General features: G+C 35.8%; 1 protein-coding gene and 1 long non-coding RNA gene across 4 annotated transcripts; both read right to left on the reverse strand.

Annotated features, from left to right (window-relative positions):
* Positions 1 to 1,358: 1,358 nt before the first annotated feature.
* On the reverse strand, positions 1,359 to 6,208 carry LOC105055275 (protein PIN-LIKES 7). Of its 2 annotated transcripts, none has more exons than XM_019853851.3 (11): positions 6,070 to 6,208; positions 4,342 to 4,575; positions 4,172 to 4,251; positions 3,852 to 3,976; positions 3,600 to 3,721; positions 3,253 to 3,468; positions 2,846 to 2,965; positions 2,621 to 2,721; positions 2,419 to 2,471; positions 2,126 to 2,311; positions 1,359 to 1,868 (listed from the first exon to the last, which is right to left on the reverse strand). In XM_019853851.3, exons 2-11 carry the CDS (start codon positions 4,474 to 4,476, stop codon positions 1,744 to 1,746), a joined length of 1,263 nt encoding a protein of 420 aa, XP_019709410.1. In that variant the 5' UTR covers positions 4,477 to 4,575; positions 6,070 to 6,208; the 3' UTR covers positions 1,359 to 1,743. The 2 variants fall into 2 exon arrangements, with proteins under 2 accessions (XP_019709410.1, XP_019709411.1); XM_019853852.3 differs by having other exon boundaries at positions 1,512 to 1,868; positions 4,342 to 4,592; positions 6,070 to 6,192.
* Positions 6,209 to 9,867: 3,659 nt separating this feature from the next.
* On the reverse strand, positions 9,868 to 17,012 carry LOC105055274 (uncharacterized). 2 transcript variants are annotated; one of them, XR_012136010.1, is made up of 4 exons: positions 16,512 to 17,012; positions 15,468 to 15,538; positions 12,308 to 14,175; positions 9,868 to 10,506 (listed from the first exon to the last, which is right to left on the reverse strand). It is a non-coding gene; the product is annotated as an uncharacterized lncRNA (long non-coding RNA). The 2 variants fall into 2 exon arrangements; XR_833687.4 differs by having other exon boundaries at positions 10,153 to 10,506; positions 12,308 to 12,394; positions 16,512 to 17,006.
* Positions 17,013 to 19,022: the final 2,010 nt, after the last annotated feature.

Raw genomic sequence — 19,022 nt, forward strand, 5'->3', positions numbered from 1 at the left:
TAATATTCATTTTATTTTATCTATCCATTTATTTATTTATTTATTTATTTTGCAATTAGCTTATCAGAACCACAGGGTTTATTAATGGTTGACAACGACATATTTTTTAGCAGAAATGAAGTGATAGACAGCAATCAAACATCTCTCGTATAGCAGAAATTTGCTTATTATGATGAGAACCGTCAGGGATTCAACTCCACCCCAGGTTGGAATCCACTTACACCACCTCAGGGTTTGACTCCACCTTGGCAAAGCAATTAGCATGACTGATATTGTGCATGCCGTTCCATTCCTTTTCTCTAAGGTTTAAGGACCGCTAACATGCCAAATATTGGCACCATTGATATTTTTTGAGAATAATAAACAGCATGGATATATGGAGATAGGATAAAACTTTGCTTTTGGGGTTTGGTATACATTTTTGCAAGTGAACTACTCTGTTTATAGGTTCCATACTGAGTAAAGGGTCTCCAAGGCAGTCCTCTCAAGATGTTTCAACTGCATTAATGAAATCAAAGGGCTGTCACAGATGTAAGATGCCAGAAACCAAATGCTTAAGGTGTTAAGACTTCTTGTGGTCCACCAAAAAGTCATATTTATAAAACTTGGTTCTAGGGCTCTGTCATAAGCAAATAAGCTCGACAAGAAAGGTTCAGATCTCATTTATTGTCATGATGGAAAAAACCCTACAGCAACTGCTCATCAAGTTTATGCTTGGAGAGGCAAAAAGTGTTCATTGTCAGGCAGTGTTAAAACTAGCACAATAGGAGGAATCATCAGTATCTATAAGAGAAAGAACTCCCCTGTACTGTCTTAAACATCATCATGAATAATTACGGTGTAGATGGGATTACGCTTATGCTATGAACTACCAATTCAAAAGTTTAAATAAAAAAGAAAAAAGACAAAAATAAGCTTTGTTCTCCTATGCATTGCAATCCTACACAGGCAGTGATTTAAGGTTATCTATAACAATTCTGCTTATTGCAACAGAACTTACATTTATGTTGTTATCCAACTTTTGCACCTTAATCTTCGTATATTTCGTGAGATATACTAGAAAATTTACATACATCCTGTATATGCTTCCAATATCCTCTTCGATTGTAATATTGGGATTATTAGTGCCATTCTGCTGACAGAAAATTTTGCTTGCTTTAATTTCACATACAGATAGAGTACATCCAGCCATTAAAAAAAAAAATTCGCAGATAAATTTGAGTGTTTCTCCGATATGCTCAGCAACATATATTAAATAATTAAAGGACTACGCCGAGAAGGAACCATGAATTATGTAAAATACATAAGAATGCATGATAAAAATGTAATTGAGAGTTTGATATATATATATATATATATATATATATATATATAAAAGAATTACAAACTTCTTGCAGGCATCCCGAGTTTAAATTCGAAAAGCCTTTGCTTCAAACATAACCTTAACTCTCTTTTTTTAAGCGAGGAGGAGGGAGACCTAGTGACTATAATTATCTAGATCCCCATACTCGGAATTCTCCACCCAAGATTTGAACCTATAACCTTCCATTGCTAGACAGAAGGTTACGAGGGACAATCCCAGTGCATTATAACTTACAAACAATGATCTTCTTTTTTGCCTACCGCAAACAATGAAAAATTGTTAACAATCATTGATGAAAGAATGAGGCTCTTGAATTAATTCTTCCACACAAGAACCCGTGGGGCGTAGAATGGTTGTCATCAATGTAATAATTGATAAGTCTAAGACAAGATCCACATGAAGACTGTTGACCAGACTGTGAGTGAGACAGCTGCGGCCAAGTAAGTCCAAAGGAAGATAACAGAGCACTCCTGCTGACCAACATCAAACAGTTGAGCCATTGTACCTGCAATAGATTTTATCATCAGAAGTAAGAGTGCCGGTCTTATTACCAATGTCTGACATAAGATATTGCTCAAATTTTGCATTAGAATAAAAAGAAAAACTATCTTGATCCAATATTCAGCTTTTAAGGACATTTTTCATAAGCTAATTGACATTTTTTATGACGTTGGCTTCATTGTTGGATCAGTCCATTCTTGATAAACGATAACATTTAATGGGCAAAAGAGGGAGGAGAAGAAGGAATTCTGAAAATTTTACCAATATTCATGGCAGGTGGGAGAGTAAACTGTATCATCAGCACATAACGGTACAATGGATCATGTGGCAGAAATCCAACTTCATATGCTGCTTTTACTACCGCAATACCAATGATGGGAAGGATCACATACCGCACACAGATAATTGCTAGAACAACCACATGCCTTAAGAGTGACTTGCTAAACCCTGCTTTCAGAAATGCAAGAAGTAAGTATTATAGAATGTATAACAAAAAAAAAAAAATTGAATTTAATGAGTCTTGAGATCACATAGTTTATATTATATAGGTTTACCTTGTGTCAGGTTTCCACCTAGAATAAGGGTGATGCAAGGTATTGTGCCATTTCTGAACGAAAAAAAAAAACCAAAAGAATAAACTTCATGAAATAGCACATATATAAAAGGAAACAGTGACAAAGGATTGTATCAACTGATGATTAAGAAATACTTAATAATGTTCATAAAGCATACAAAGAAAAACTAGGCAATTCTCACCCTAATATTTCAAGGGAATCTTGGATAACACGAAGAGGGGCCTGCTCTCCGATAATTAAAGATTTCAACCATGTTATTGCACCAACGATAAAGCCTATAATCTGAGACAAATCAAGAAATGGTTATTCCATTCAGTGTGCTTGGTTAGCATATATAGATTCACCCGTTTCTCTTATCCTATGCTACTGATTAAACCTGAAAAATGAGTTGTTCATGAGAGCATACCGCTGCAAGAGTTGGAGGTGCCATTAACTCCTCAACAATTTGGTGGATGGTTCCTTTGAGTTTTTGCCAGAAGCTAACCTTGTTGCCACTTGGGCTTCCACTGGATAAGAGGGGGGCAGCCTGCATTGCAACATAAATTCAATTTCTTAAAAAGATAATGGTTTTGCCTAAATCTAGATCTCCTTTTTCTGTGTTGGATTTAGAGGTCCCTCTCTTAGTGTGCAACTGTTTCCTCTGGATATCTGCTTTTAATTTTCAGTGATACTTGCACCATGGAAAGTTAAAATATATCTATGCATGGATTTAAACTGTGATCTAGGCATATGAATGATTCAAACTTCTAATGAAAACCGAACTTAAACACCTCAAGTGACATGATTTCCAAGTCACTGAAGAGTGTAACTTACAATTTGGTTTTCCACTGTTTCTTCCGTCGGTTTGGCTGGTGGAAGCAAGGAATCACTGGAACCTCCTTCACCCTCCTCTATCTTGGGAAAGCTCACATTTGAATCCTTAACCTGTACCTTTGGGACCCCATGATTTGTCAATTCGACCTTGTGATACAAGACACCAGCCTTCTTCATGAGACTGTAGGTATATGTCCATATGTAGAATCCTCCAAGCTGCATAATATAGAACAACACTACTAAAGCTTCGGAGAAAGAAATTAATATCTAAATTTTCCATACATTGTCATAGAATTTAGTGTTGTATCACTGTTACAAGCCATTATAGCTAGTAGAAATCACTTTACCGCCATGGAGAAAGACACATAGGAGAGCGCACGGGACCTGCAAATACTGTGCTGCCCAAATGGATTGCCTTCGTCGTCACAAACTGCTGGGACAACTATCAAAAGCAGATTGCCCAAGTTTCCTACGTTGCGACAGCGGGAGATCAGATTTAAGGGAAAGGCCTCAGAACCATACAACCTCATATATAGAGATGGAGATACCAACAGAAACTGCAATGATCTAAATTTTAAAACTTAGTTACTAAAAATTACCAGCAGAGCAGGTAGCAATGACAAGGTTCTCGAGATGGCGTGGTGGTCTCAATATCTTCACAGCTATCCATCCAAGGATTCCACCAATTAAGAATATGATCCCAACGTTGACAGGCATGAACCACCTTGAGAGGAGAAAGAAATTTATGCATTAGTTCATAACATGTCTGATCAATGACTCTCTAGATCATATTGCATACTGAAGTGCACACTCAAGACTTACAAATCCTATAGAACTTAGGTTTGTGACAGCAAAATGTGCTGCATGCGCATGTTTTATGTAACAATAGCTTCCAGATTAGGAAGCATGAAACACCTACCAAGAGATGATGTCTCTGAGCGTCACAGTCTTCGCTAGGTTAGCAAACATGAGAGCCGGTGTGAAGACAGAAAACACAACCTGTTGAATTATGAAGGCAGATGAGCTGAAATTGCAAAATATTTGATCAAGATTCATGGAAAGTAGGCCAATGTTGGTTAAGAATCGAACCCTGTTCATGTCTTTCCGGGCAGATGCCGTCAATATATTGCTGTAACCACTCGCAAGATATGCTCCAAGAGAGCCTATGAGTAGGACCTGAATGACTGGTTCAGATGCCAGCAGAAACAGAGACCAGAACCCCATCTTCTTCCTTCTCTGTGATGATTTGTATTCTAAATGCTAATATGCTGTTGTCTGCTCAGTCTTAGCTCGATCTTTATGGTAGTTGACTGCTAGAAGATCCTGTCAAAATGGACAGTCTGCATTGAGTTCCAGCAACTGCTTTCAATCAAAAAGAGTTCCAACAATTGCTATGCCAATATCCCTTTAACATACTTCTCTTTCTTTGGGGTGGAAAAAAAGAAGGTCATGATCTTTCCAAGGTAAAGGATACTCGATGTATGGTTGAATATAAGCTTAATCACTAATATAGTTTAGAAATTCAGATGAGAAATCTAATAGTCAATGGCATAGGCAGTGATCAAGATGATAGCCAATGTGTATCCTTCAGCATGCACAGAGATCAAATTGATAACATGTATTAACTGGGGCGAGGCAATGCAATATTTGAAATCCCTTTGTTAGCAAGAACTACATATTCTAACTTCTATATCATATATCTTTTCAATAATACATAGTTTAAAATAAGATGATCTCTGATTTACTTGCATATAATTTGTTGGCAAAGGTTTTATAGAACTTCTGATTTTGGTGCAACAATTTGAGACCGAACACCGATATAGATATTGAATGTTATTCTTATCCCTGGTCTACATAATGACAAACTATAGTCCTGGTAAAGTTGAATCGTTAAGTTAATTACTTTAGCTAGGTTCCTTTTAGAGTATTGACTTGATTACAATATGGGGTGAGAGTCGTTTCTTGGGTAAGGTTCTTCCACCTATCTAGCAATCAAGATTCTTTACCAAAAAAAAAATCTAGCAATCAAGGTTCAAGAAAAAGCGTCTCCTGTAGGCTTTGAGACAACTAGTACAATCATTTCCCAACTTTTTGTGCAAAAGTCACCAAGCAATACCAGCAAGCGCAATAATGGTGTCCTTGACTGCCAAATTATATTTATATATATATATATATATATATATATATATATATATATATATATATATATATATATATATATATATATATATATATATATATATATATGCATGCCCCACATTTGTTTGATGGGGCCCATGTGGGTCACCAAAGAAAATGGCCTACTTGTTTGCTCTCACTTCTATAAGCCATTTTTGCTTACAGGCAGCTTTTGCCTACATATGTGGAGAAAGAGGCCATTTCAAGCATAATCTTGTGATATGGTATAAAAAAAGAAAAGATAAGCACATGATCAACTATATTCTAAAAGGGAGAAAATTACAACCAACAAAAAAAAAAAAAAAAAAAAACTTGGGGAAGAGATAGAGATTCATGAGGTTATAAGAGAGGGTAATCGATGCGTTCTTTAAATGAAACCGCGTTCTTTAAATGAAAACTTTATAAAAATAGAAATCATGTTCATATCTTTTCCAACCGCAATTTAATGCAATTTAATACGATTGAGGAACATGGAAACGAAGAAGAAATCTTTTTTCTCAAAACAGCAAACGTTTTTTCTCAAAAAACAAAAAAAAAAAAAAAGAAAGAAAATCTGGATCCATGAAGTGGTAGCATGAGCTTTGGACAACTCCAAGGAAACCGAACACCGGAAAGAGAGAAAGGCAGAGAGAGACTGACCTGGAAACTGGTACGTCGGCCGACGGAGATATATATTGAAGAAAACGCGGAGGAGGAAAAGAGAAGGATTCGGCGAGAGAGAAGGAGAAATAGAATGGAGATAAAGGTGGAGAAGCGCGCGCGAGGACGGAAATGTTCGGGAGGAATACGCGGCTTTTTATAGCGTACTTCCAGGAGAAATCTCAGCGTCACCGGTTCCAGACACAAGCAGCCTGCCGGCCTTTCTTTTTTTTTTTTTTTTTTTTCTTTTTTTTCCTACGAGTCAACAGACTCGCCAGCCAGAAGGTAGATAAGAGATCGAGTCAAACTTTTACTATAGCTGGAAAAGATAAATAGAAAACTTCTTTAATGTGCTTTAATTTTTCTCTTAAAAGAAAAATAGATAGATATAGGATCAGAGTGTATTCTTTCGGAGAAAGAAGGACCCATCTTTCTTGGCACAAATCGGCCATTGGATCGCTGCTTGCTTTGAGATTCATGCACATGGATGAATGATGGAGAAAGGCTTTGAGATCTGTACGGTACGTGATCTAGTGTGAATCCTTCTTTTATACAAAAGATATAATCAGATTCTAATCAATTAAATTTTGTATTTGGCAACAAATTCTATGAGTTACACTAATCTATTTTTGTCATGTAATAAGAGGATTACTGGTATACACGTAATGAGAATCCATAATATTTGTCTTTTCTAAAGAATGTACAACAGCTACCCTAACGCATGCGTAATTGTTAGGTAGGCCAAGATATAAAATGGATCCGGTAGATATTAGAGCTGGCATATTTCGACATTGTTTATATTTCGACATTTGTTTCATATATCATGGATCATGATGAGGATCATCGTGGATTGCCATCCAATATGCTTTAGCTACCGCTTTTGAGTCAAGCATATCATGTATCATAGGATCCAATGGATCTCAATTCATAATCTACTTGGATGCGTCAATGATGCCTGAAGTTTATATGCACTTGTAATTAAATTGCTTTTGCATGAGTCAATCCTATATACAAGCAAAAATCTTTTATGCAAAGGCCAATGATCTACCACATAAGATTCTTATATTGTGTCATGAATATATGACATGTATATATTCATCAATTTGGATCAAGTATATCAAGCTTAATAGAAAAAAAATATATTTGCATCTATTCAAAGGTCGTATTATCCCCGAGCAGCTATATCAAAAATTTTTATGTAAAAGCGAGAAAATAAGCCTCGTCCAACAAAATTGGAGAGAGACATGAAAAAAAAAAAACTGCAGTGTTCGTAGATTCAGAGTATGGAATTGTCATGCTCCGCGTCTCTTGATAGACCAGAAGGACCATTGAATCAGGTTTCTTTTGCTGGCTTGTTGGTTGAAATAATCTTTCCAACAGTTGCTTGGATTTTCAAATATCCCAAAAGCGATGCCATGACGTCACATGTCCTTTTCATGTTGGATCCATTCGCCTAGCCTCCGAGTTATTCAGGCGGCACTGCTTCCCTTCCACCGAAGAGGACTCGTATTTTGGATCATGCGTCATTTGTGATGTAATTGAGTACCATCCCACCAAAGGTGGCGGCGGGCCCATAAGAAATTTTTGAATGTTTTATACGCGTTTGTTTTGATATTCTCTTGATAACGTAGCTTCCGTGATGAAAATTAACTTCATAAAATAAATTGGATATAGTTATAGAAAAACAACTAGCATAAAAACCACACAATACAATGCATGGAACGTAGTTTTTTTTTTTTTCAATTATTTTTGAAATATAATATAAAATAAATGTAATAGAATAAATAATATAAATAAAATAATATTAAATAATATATATATATATATATATATATATATATATATATATATATATATATATATATAAAATAGATAATAAATTATGCAGTCAAATTGAATAGATATAAATTTTTTTATTATACAAAATAAAGATAGTATTAATGATATTATTAATATAGGCATCCACGTGATAAATAGAAGTTCTATTTTGGCACGGAATGTTTTCATTTTGTACAGTAGAACCGTTTTAATGACTTAGAAAGGGAAGAAGTTAAGAAGGGAATAGAGCTGGAAATGGTGGCCGAGAACGATGCCAAGAACTTGGATCACCTCCTTCACGCGGCCAACAGGGCGGGTTACGTGGCAAACCTTTCTCCGTTGCTTGTCCGCGTCAAATGGCCATCCTCGACCGTTCCTCCTTAAATCCAGTCTTAACAGCAATAAACTAATAATGCAGCGATGATTAGTGACAGAATTATGTCAGCCATGACGAATATTAGCCGAGGCTGCAAGTGGGGAAGTCTTTAGCGGACTGCCGACATGGAGGCTGACCTGGGATCCATGAGGGCATTTCACTGCCTGTGGACCCCACAACTGGTGGTCCATGTGGGACTACACGAGGCCTTGCCTTGCCATCTGGACCAATGATTAAGAGGCCACTTAGATCACAACTGGTGGCTGCCGAGGATCTGAATCAATGGATCAAACCCTGCTGGTCTGTGAGAATGGTAAGCTCCTACTGGGTGCAAGCGTTTCCATTTGCTTCAAGATATGCACCAAATTATATTTCAAAATCAACGTACGTCTCGGAGTTGGATATCATGCTTGACATCTCTCAAAATAAATTATGTGGCGTTTGTGATCAATTGAATGTTCTAGTCTTAGCAGCAAGCAAAATTGACCCGCTTCCTGACCATAAAAAAATTTTTGATGCGGCGCAAGCAAGATGAAATGTAAAAAACACGAGTAGGTATTTAATTTAATGTTTTGTTAGAATCTTCTAATAACACGCGCACCAAGAGGAAAAAAAAAAAAAAAAATCATCATGCATACCTCTAAAGTCAGCTAACAATTTAAGGATTTTAATCATCTTGACTTGACTTCTTCATCACTTGAATTCTAAATCATCTAATTACAAGGAATGCTTGAAGATTGTAGATGCTCATTTCGATTGCTTAATTAATCGACATTATTAGTCTTCACAGCCTTCGCAATTGCTATAAAACCAGTAAACATAAGCTAGCCATCACCGTTGGTTTCACTTCCCCATCATGGAGGGCGTAGATCAAGATCATGATCTTTGGTTTATCTGGCAAATTGCTGGTCCCAATCCTAACATCTTGGGATGGGTCAAATCAAGAGACCTATTTTAGCCATAACGTAATATTGACTACACCCTGGTCCACCATGCCGACCATGATGTAACGAATTAGCCAATATTACATACGTCATCCCATTTGGAATTTACTTTGGAGTAATCATCTGCGAGGTGCATCGAACGTGGCGGTAGGGTTCGGCGCTCGGCAGACGTAATAGAAGGTCGGAAATATGACCTTGCCACCGTGGTGACACCTAAAGCTCTATCTATAAGTAGATACCGTGCCATGGGTCGTGTCAAATTCACAAAAATGAATATGGGCATTTTTAAAGATATTGATCGGTGGAGCATACCCCTCACGAATTCCAGGAAAACGAAAACTTTTAACACGGAAAAAAAAAATTTTTTTTCATAGACATCAGACATATTTATCGAAAGAGGAGAATAGTATTATGGATTGAATTGTTAGTTTCGTTGTTAAGTACTCACAAGGATCTCTTTAAATGGTTGCTGTCATCTTGTTTTAATCTTTTTGAGATTTTTTTTTTTTTTTTTTGATCTTGTTGATTATATTCATATTCATTTTATATGAATGCTCAATCCTATAAAGAAAGAAAGAAAGAAAGAAAGAAGAGGGGACAAAGTAGGCTTATAAAACAGTTTTTCAAAGAACTAATCTCTACAAAGGCTCATGGTTAACATAATTTAAATTGACGTCGTATTTGTATTTCTAAGGTTGACGTCAACGCTCACATTTCATTGGTTGAAAGAGCAAAGATGCCTGTAGGAAACCTCTGTCTCCACAGAAATATACATGATGAGAAACAAAGTTCGGACACGGAACTTGAAATGGTTTAAAATTCCTGAATACAAGCTGGAAGTTGGAAACTGGAAATGGGATGCGGACTAGCTATAAAGAACAAGAAGAGGTAAGACACACCGTTCGTGTCTTTGGCTCCTAATGTGTTCTCCATCTCCCAACGTGATGGACATAAGAGACATAGCCACACTGTGACTTGCATGTAATCAATGAATATTATTCCTAGGTCGTCAAGTAGCATCCTGAACATTTTTTGCTAAAACATACTGAAGAACGGTAAGTCCTATGGATCCAAGTTTTATTAAGTCAAAATATTGAAAGTAAATTGCGCAATATCGACAAATACATCTTACTGCATGCAAACTAACATGTTACCAGGTTGACTTTAAATTGCAGCTTCAACTTTATCAGATGTCACAGCCGCCCCATTTGAACCATCATGTTGCCGGAGCTGAGAAGGAACATCATCTATATCTGAGTTCAACTGCTCCATCTTCTCCACCAGTATCTTTTGGGCCTCCTGAGGTCACCAATCAGACTACATTGTTAGGGAAGCTCATACATAAGCAACAAAATGCATCAAAATGAATGAATGAATGAATGAAGCCTGGCTCATTAGGTCAGTCCATAATAGGCAAAATGAAAAGTAAACAATTCCTATATTAAGTTTACATGGTCCAGTAGAGATTCAGTGTTGGCAGCACGATGACTAATATTCCAGATATGACTAGGAACAATCACTAAAATACATTTCAGTACCATTACCATGACAAATCGGATATACTATGCAATTTCAAGATATCTGATACCATTATTCGTAGCAGCGATGATCAAGAGCACCAGCTCCAGCCTCCCGACACATTTGGGTCCTTGGAAAACAACTTATAAATGTGCCAAAGAGGTGGACCGACCCAAGAAGAACAAAAATCCAAATATAGCAAGTGTTCAGTGGAAGTCATAGGAAGATTTAGTCCCTGTCAACATGCTACTTAATATGACTGTTCAAGATATACAGGTATAACTAATATTTGTGAACATTTAAATGCATTCTGTCCTTTAAGATGATAGTGATGTCCACTTCAGATGAGGCAACCATGTAGGCAAAGAACTATCACCATGAAACATCAGCAAGCATGCAGCTCCCCGCTCATATATGTATGTCAGCCTTGCCAACATGGTACACAACCCAATAGAGATTACTGCAATCCTTTATACCACCTGTGTTGGTTTGTTACATGAACAAATCAATGATCTCCCAGTACAATGACAAGAACCAGCTGCTATAAGACTAATGTACTTCTGATTACGGTGTTATGGTGCCCCCCAACAAAGCAGGGGAGTGAGCTTTTCGCTCCTTGTGAATGTAAAACAAATCAACCACTAATTTTCAGGATGAAGTCCCTTGACGTACAATATTTTGAAGAAATCGTTAGCTTAATGAAATTACAGAAGAGGAATGACCAAGATATAAGGTCTGAGAGTTAGTCAGATCAAGTATAATGGGGAAAGACTGGAGGAGGCTCCAGTAGAAACTTGCAGCTGACCAAGAACCCAATTAAGAGAGGATATATGATGCTTCATAACATATCTTCACAAGCAAGTCTCCTCATGAACTAGAGACAATAGGAGTCCAGATGACAGTAAAACTCAGTAATAGAACTTTTAAAGTAGCTACCGAACCACACAGTAAAGTGCAAAGAGAATGCTTAAAAACATCATGTGACAAAAGTAATATTGTATTTGAAAACAAGAAGCAGCACTACTAACAAGAATAAAGTGTTAAACTAGTCGAAATAAGCAGTGCAGGGGTAAGGGCGATTCCAGGCCAATCACAATGAAAGTGTTGATAGTGGGGGAGAGGCCATGGCTGTAAGAGTTACAAATAGTGCAAGTGCATAAGGAGAGTTGTAGCATAAGTGATTAAGCAAGCTCATTCTGGCCTTAATTAGAAATTTATGAATGATAAAGCCCATCATCTGTCAGCTAGAGGATGATAAAACAGATAATATATGCATAGAGTGTCTGGTCATATATTTAGTGTGAAAACAATTATGAAAGATGCAAGTTCCGAATAATTCTATTCAGAAGACAAGAAAGAAAGAGCAAACTAAGAGGAACAGAATTGCAAAGAATTTGATTCATGATCTAAAAGCCTTAAAAAAGCTAGTCTTTTTTAAAAAAGGTACAGGAAAAGATGTATTAGAGATTAGTGGAAAAACATGTCGTAACAATTGCCTGATGCAAAAAAGCAGAAACAATGATAAAAACAAGTAAACACATCCGAAAAATGAAATATTCCCTGTCCAGACAATACAAATTACCTCCAAAGCCTATTCCTCGTCATATATGAATTTTGGAAACTTCCTGATGATATCTTTTCTATCAGCCCCAGCCAGTACTTTGCTGATCTGACATGTTCATGATTTATCAGAACAATGTGGTAGTTGATAGTTACATAAACATTAACTGAAGCTCATTAACATGTCTTCAAGCATGAAGCCCATCACTAGCTTCTCCACAACATACTATCAAACTTCTAACAGAGCACTATTCAAGGCATGCAATGGTACTCATTGCAAAGCATAGCTGATTTGATAGCACCAAAAATTTATAGAGTCTTAAGAACATAAATTAAACCTCATCCCCACTTCTCTCTCTCTCTCTTAGAGTGTGTGTGTGTGTGTGAGAGAGAGAGAGAGAGAGAGAGAGAGAGCACAAATGTATAACTTTTGAAGTCTTATATAGGACACCATCTTTAATATTCAGCTAATAGTTAACTCATTGAGCAATGGAAATAATAATTGTTACCACATCAATTGAAAATAGAAGATAAGCATTGTCTAGCATTCCTCTACTTGACACAAGTTCCCCTACTGGGTAGAAGTTAAATAATTGGTATATCTTGCAGCATGTGGTATAGTTAAAAATGACAATGTGCATGTTTGGGAGTGCATTCGTAATCATAAAAAGTGATTTTGGATCTAAAAGTAGAATTTTGAGTGTTTGGCTACAACCAAAAAGTAATTCTGATTCATGTTTAAGATCTCTCAAAATGTGGTTTATGTAAAGCTGACCTCCTCCCCGCTTCCCATAGACACAACACCGTAAGCTAAATATTGCATTTGCAGAAAGTTAGTTTTTTCAAGAAAAATTATGTGTTACCTCTCAATACCCCCCGTACGTCCCTCTTTCTTGTCTATCAGGACTTTTTTTTTTTAGATTAATCTCATCTCATCTCCATCTACATCCCTGATTAATCTGCTCTCATCTCCATATATGTCTTCTTTTCTTTTGATTTTCAGTCTCCTCTCATCTTCATCTACATCCCTTCCAAGATTATTAATATCTTCTTATCTCGATCCACATCCTTTTGTCCGACTTTCTTGTTTATCAGAACTCTTTCTTTCTTCAAATTAATCTCATATCATCTTCATCCATCTTTCCGATTAATCTCTTTTCATGTCCATCTACATCCCCTTATTTTTCAACTTCTATAATTATTAATCTTCTCTCATTTCTCCCTTTTGGTTTGACTTTCTTATCAGGACTTTTTCTTTCTTCATATCAATCTCCTCTCATCTCCATCCATGTTACATTTTTTACCAACTTTCTTGTGTATCAAACTCTTTCTTTGATTAATCTCCTCTCATCTCTATCCTCGTTTAATGACACAAAAATAATTTCCTCCATCCTCATTTAATGACACAAAAATAATTTCGCAAAAAATAAGAAACTCATTTTAGAATAGCAATTTTTATATCCAAATAATTTTAGAATCATTTTTATCCTTTTTGGTCATTTTGTTATTCAAAAGCAACTTTTGAATCTGTTAACTAAATATCCAGTAGATTATTTCTACAACTTCAGAATAGTTTTAGAATATTGACAGCCAAACAAAAAACTGCTTTGTCCTAAAACAGCTTTTGATATCAAAATACAGCTTTTACTAAAAACTGATTTTTGATCAAAAGTTACAGCATCCCCAAACAAACCTAATGAGTGGAATCAACACAGATTTATATAAGTGCTAATGAAAATATAATATGCAGAAAGGTATAAACATATGGTGAATGGAAGATAATACTTCAGTATCTAAGGAGCATGGACACAACCAAGAGTTCCAACTATAATTCCTCCCAAAACAAAGCCCCCAATGAAGAAACTAGCACTAATTGGCCTTCCACCATCACTATTTCAATTGCACAAAATCATGAATTCAAACTAAAATCAGTATATGATATGTTTCCAACATCCTAACCTGTAATTGCAAAGACTGAGAAGAACCATTAAAGTAAATGCATCCTAAAACTGATATCAAAGCAGTATCAGAAAGAGAAGAATGTATAAATTTAAATTGATAAAGAAAAAAAAATCTCATCAACACAAATGTTAGAAAATTTTAATTTGTATGGCCAACTAAATTCAATAGAATGGACATATGCACATACCTAGAAAGGTGAAGGTATTCATGTACTGTGAGAAAAATCTCGATGTACAAACTGAAGCTTCAAAATATAGATTATTCATCAGCAGCACATTTTATTGTCATTATATTGTTTGTTTGGTTTATTTTTCCTTGATATGTTTAATCTACCAAAATTTCCTGCTTAGTCACAAGCTTTTGCCAGCATTCAGTGTCACCATTGCTAAATTGACCTAGATTTCCAGCTCTATTACTAAGATTACAGCTATCCTCCACTGCAACTCAGTCATTCTTATCTTTGCTTACACTTTCTGCAAGTAAGGTTACTGACAGGCATCAGAATCGGGTGTTCACCAGAAAAGCTGATTCAACCTGTAAGCAGGTAACAAAGTTAAATAAAAGGATTTCATCATGTTGATCTTCTAAATTAACCTTCTCTCCTTGACAACTGTGGATATACTAGATATCAAAATACCATACAAAGTGTAAAACGTTGTCCTCCAAATCAATAGGTTGGTTAGTTTATTGGAGAGTATAATAGAAAGAACCTTTTGCAACTTTCTGAACAATTGTATTGACATTATCTCTACACTTTTGATCTCCTTTTATGGTGAGTATAATTGGAATTACATTCAATCACATTGTGGCGATCACTTACATCATGAAGACTGTAGAGACCAATTCTACTTGAGAATCTTAGATTGGGTGCAACTTCTTGAAGGGGAACTCTATATGTTCATGTCTTGTGGGACTTGCAAGTATCAAAACTAAGCAAATGTACTGACTAGTGAGGATATCAGGAGATGGGATGACCCATGGTGTCCACAAAATAATAGATTAGCATAATCATAACAGAACTTCCTGCCTTGCATTGCGGACCACCGACAAATATTACAGCATGCGAAAGTTGCCTTATATACCACATACAAACTACATGCAGAAGTTTCCAATGATGGGGTACCTTTTGGAGAGCAAGTAAAATATAACTATAAAACAAAACCATATATAGGAAAAACTGAAAAAAGAATTAGAATCCTTCCTTCTAGTGATGCAAGTACCTGTAGGCTGCTTGAACAGTTCGTAGGGCCATAACCAAAAAAAGACTTCTCTGATGACCTCAAACAACCACCTTTAAAAATAGAGAGAATGACAAGGATTAGCATAGAATTACTTCAAAAAATTGTTTTATGATGTGATAATTTTGAACAAACAATTTCTTTAATTCCTGTCCCAAAACATCCTGCAAATGTAATGCAGAAACACTCAAAGTAAAAGGCTACTTTCTGTTAGATTACTTGCAATAACTTATACATACAGAAAACTGACTGTAATATAAGGCTTATCAACATTATTTAAGTATATATTTCTCGAGAATAAACCAATGTTTCTCACTTCAGCAAACTGCTCAGAATATTGTCTCTGATTACTGAAACAAAATCTTTTGCACCCTCTGACCTCTTGACTCCTATGGCAGTTACTCATACTATTCATGTTTCCTTCAAGATGGACACTGGTCTGTACATGCATCATCGACCAGATATTCATTGTATTTACATAATTCCACAGCTATTCATCTTTACCAATTTACTTGATGAAAATTCATGACACGTTTTTTCTCTTCCTCAGCAAATAGCAATCATATCCCCACACATACAAGCAAGCTTGTATTGCAAGAATAAGCTCCTTAACACCTATTGTACAATACCCTGTCAGTCTCCCCACCGAGTGACCTAATTCCAAGCAAAAAATAACTAAAAGGTATCTAAACTAGATTCTGATTTAAAATACAATCAAATCGTCGGGAGGAGATCAGACGCTTCAACCATCCACTTCCTCAGATGTTGCATAAATTGCAGAAAGTCCGAACAGAAATCGCTGAAGAAAATAAAATCCAATTCATTCCAGAAACCTAAAATCAACTGATCACCAGTTGCCTCAAATAAAATCCAATGAATAACTACGGATCCCACGAACAAGTATAGCTGATAAAGGGAAACTACCAAAACTAACTCTAAATATTTTACCAACAAAAAAGCTAACCCTAAATATAAATTCCTTTCAGAAATACATAACAAAACCTAGAAAGAGGCTTCAGCTCTCACCAATTCGTCCAAATCGCAGGAATGAGCATAATTAGAGATCCATCGGAAGCGATTTGGGGAGAAGAGTAAGAGCGACGTGGGGCAGAAATCTCGGATGGAGACAAGCGTATTCCCGATGGCCGCCATGGCGATTCCTTCTTTCGATCACTCTTTCTTCGAAAATTTAGGAAGAGCGGAGAGAAAATTGGGGGAAGAAGCGGTTATGAGATCCCTCCTTTACTTCGAATGGATCAAACGGAAGACGCTCCTTGTCGTCCTCGATAACGAACAATACTTATAAGATAATCTGCACTCGCCACGTATCATGTTTGAACACGGGATGATGTTTTGGCGGACACTAGCCCTAATGGGTAACGGCTATGAATCTTATCAAAGGATACGGGCTCAGATTACCAAAAAGAATGCGGATTTAAATGTTAGATTAGATCCTGGGCTGGAATGAGCCACGCTGCCCTGCTGCTGGAGATGGACTCGGGCAGGATTGAGGCTGTTCTACCGAGAAGATCGATGATACCTGCAATAGATAGTCATAATTATACGAGAGAAAGTATTGATGGCTATAATACTTCCATCCAATAAATAAACTTTTCTTTTACGAGCAAATAAAAAGACTTCCATTTTTAGTTGGTGTGATGTGCATATCAAATTATATCTATCAAATTTACTTCAAATAATTAGAATTATACCAAAATGATCTATATCAAGCACGATAATATTTTTGGTTTGATAATTTCTTTTATAGAAAATAAATAAGACCGTTCGAAAAAAATAATTCATAAAATAATTTTTTTTTCAACCTTGAAAGATAAACATTACATATCGACCTGGCTTATTCGTAAACTCTAGTAACCATGTTATATAGCTGCACCTTAGAGTGAAATATAGAAATTACCTAGCTTAAATCAAGCTGTATGTTAGTGTTTGTGTGTATTTTGGTCGTATATACCATGTTAAAAATATTATGATGATAAATTACAAAATATGTTAGTTGAAATTTTTTATAATATTTTTTATAAAGACTTGCCAATCATGGCTGCAATCCTGCTGGTTGTATTGTTGTTATAAGGTTGAAGATCGTCTGTGTACTATCTATGACAGAAAAAGAAAACACATAAACTAGCACATTAAATTTGCTTTCTCATTTGATATCTTAAATGCCACTTCTTGAGACAAAATTAATTTCTTACAACAGTCAGAATATTGGATAATTCTTTAATTCACTTAGTAGGCATCTCTCCGTTTAGGGCTCTTTAAGTGTTATACATCTTAATCTAACTTAAGCATGGCTACAATTAGCATGGAAGTGGCTGCAAATCTTAATATTGAAACTTTAGACCATGTCAATATACTCAATCAGCTTGGACCTACATTCTCAGTTTCCAAAAGTGCCAGTTTACCTTTAAGGATTAATAATGACCTATTTAAAGTTGTGTCCCTTGCAATATTTTTTTTTTTTTTTTGAAGAAAAAACGGGGGAGAAGTCCACCATGCCATTTATCGAGTGTGGTTATCTATCACACAGTAGAGTGGACAAATATATCTAATTATCCTGTGGTGCAAGTGGGTGAGAGAAAAAGAATCCAGTATGATGTGATTTTGTGACGAAAGAAGGAGCTCTAGCTTCATTTAATATTTAGATATTTAAATTTTATTTTTAAAATAAAAATATAAATTTTTAAAAAATAATTATTATTTTTTTATTATTTTAAATTTATGTTTGATTGAAAATATGGTATTTCAATTCATATTTCAGTATAATTAATGTAGTATTATTCTTATGTCTAGACGGTGTTCATTAAAGATTTTAGAGTAAGTAATTTTATAGTCCATCATAAAATTATTAAATCAAAATTATCTGGAATAAAAAAAATTGATTGGAATTGCTAAATCAGGATGGTCCACCGTCACTTTTTCATATATTTGGAGGAATAAGGTGCAATAAATTTTTATTCTATCTAAAATTTGGATATCCAAATTCTATTTTTATGAGACAGGAAAGGAGATCTTATTTGCCGAAGTGTCACGCTCTCCCGACCCATTCTAAGTACCACACTTGTCCTACTACTTGTATATAGATTTATTTATGCAGCGTCACCTTTGCATGAAATGTTTGGGACCAATCTTTTTGATATTGTTCCTTCCTTTTCCTTAGCTTTGTCACGTGTTCTTGCTGGACCTTTAATATCTAGTCATTGAAGAGACAAATTAGTGAGTTACCTTTTTACTGTTTTCATTGACGAGCATGCCGCAAAGCCGGAGATCCGATTATTTCGTTCATGCAACTAATCATATTTAATTGGGACCATATTTTTCACCCACAAGCCCTAATTTATGCTCTTTGTATGGACATCAAGCACTAAGATGTCATACTTATCACCAGAAAATGTAAAGAAACGTGCTGCGTGTATGAACATGACCCTCTTACGATCTTCCAGGATGATATCAAACTTTGATTTTCGTGACAGACATCCTTGTCATGGGCTTTTATTAAACGTCCCTCACACCATCATC

The sequence above is a fragment of the Elaeis guineensis genome, chromosome 12, assembly GCF_000442705.2.
Source record: "Elaeis guineensis isolate ETL-2024a chromosome 12, EG11, whole genome shotgun sequence".
Lineage (NCBI taxonomy): Eukaryota > Viridiplantae > Streptophyta > Magnoliopsida > Arecales > Arecaceae > Elaeis > Elaeis guineensis.

Bases quoted from the DNA above. Each gene is read 5' to 3' on its own strand.
- LOC105055275 (XM_019853851.3), bottom strand. From the start codon at position 4,476: ATGGGGTTCTGGTCTCTGTTTCTGCTGGCATCTGAACCAGTCATTCAG. The intron at 4,252-4,341 runs GTTCGATTCTTA...ATAATTCAACAG, and splicing joins CCCGGAAAGACATGAACAGG to GTTGTGTTTTCTGTCTTCAC. The intron at 3,977-4,171 runs GTAGGTGTTTCA...TCTCCTCTCAAG, and splicing joins CTCAGAGACATCATCTCTTG to GTGGTTCATGCCTGTCAACG.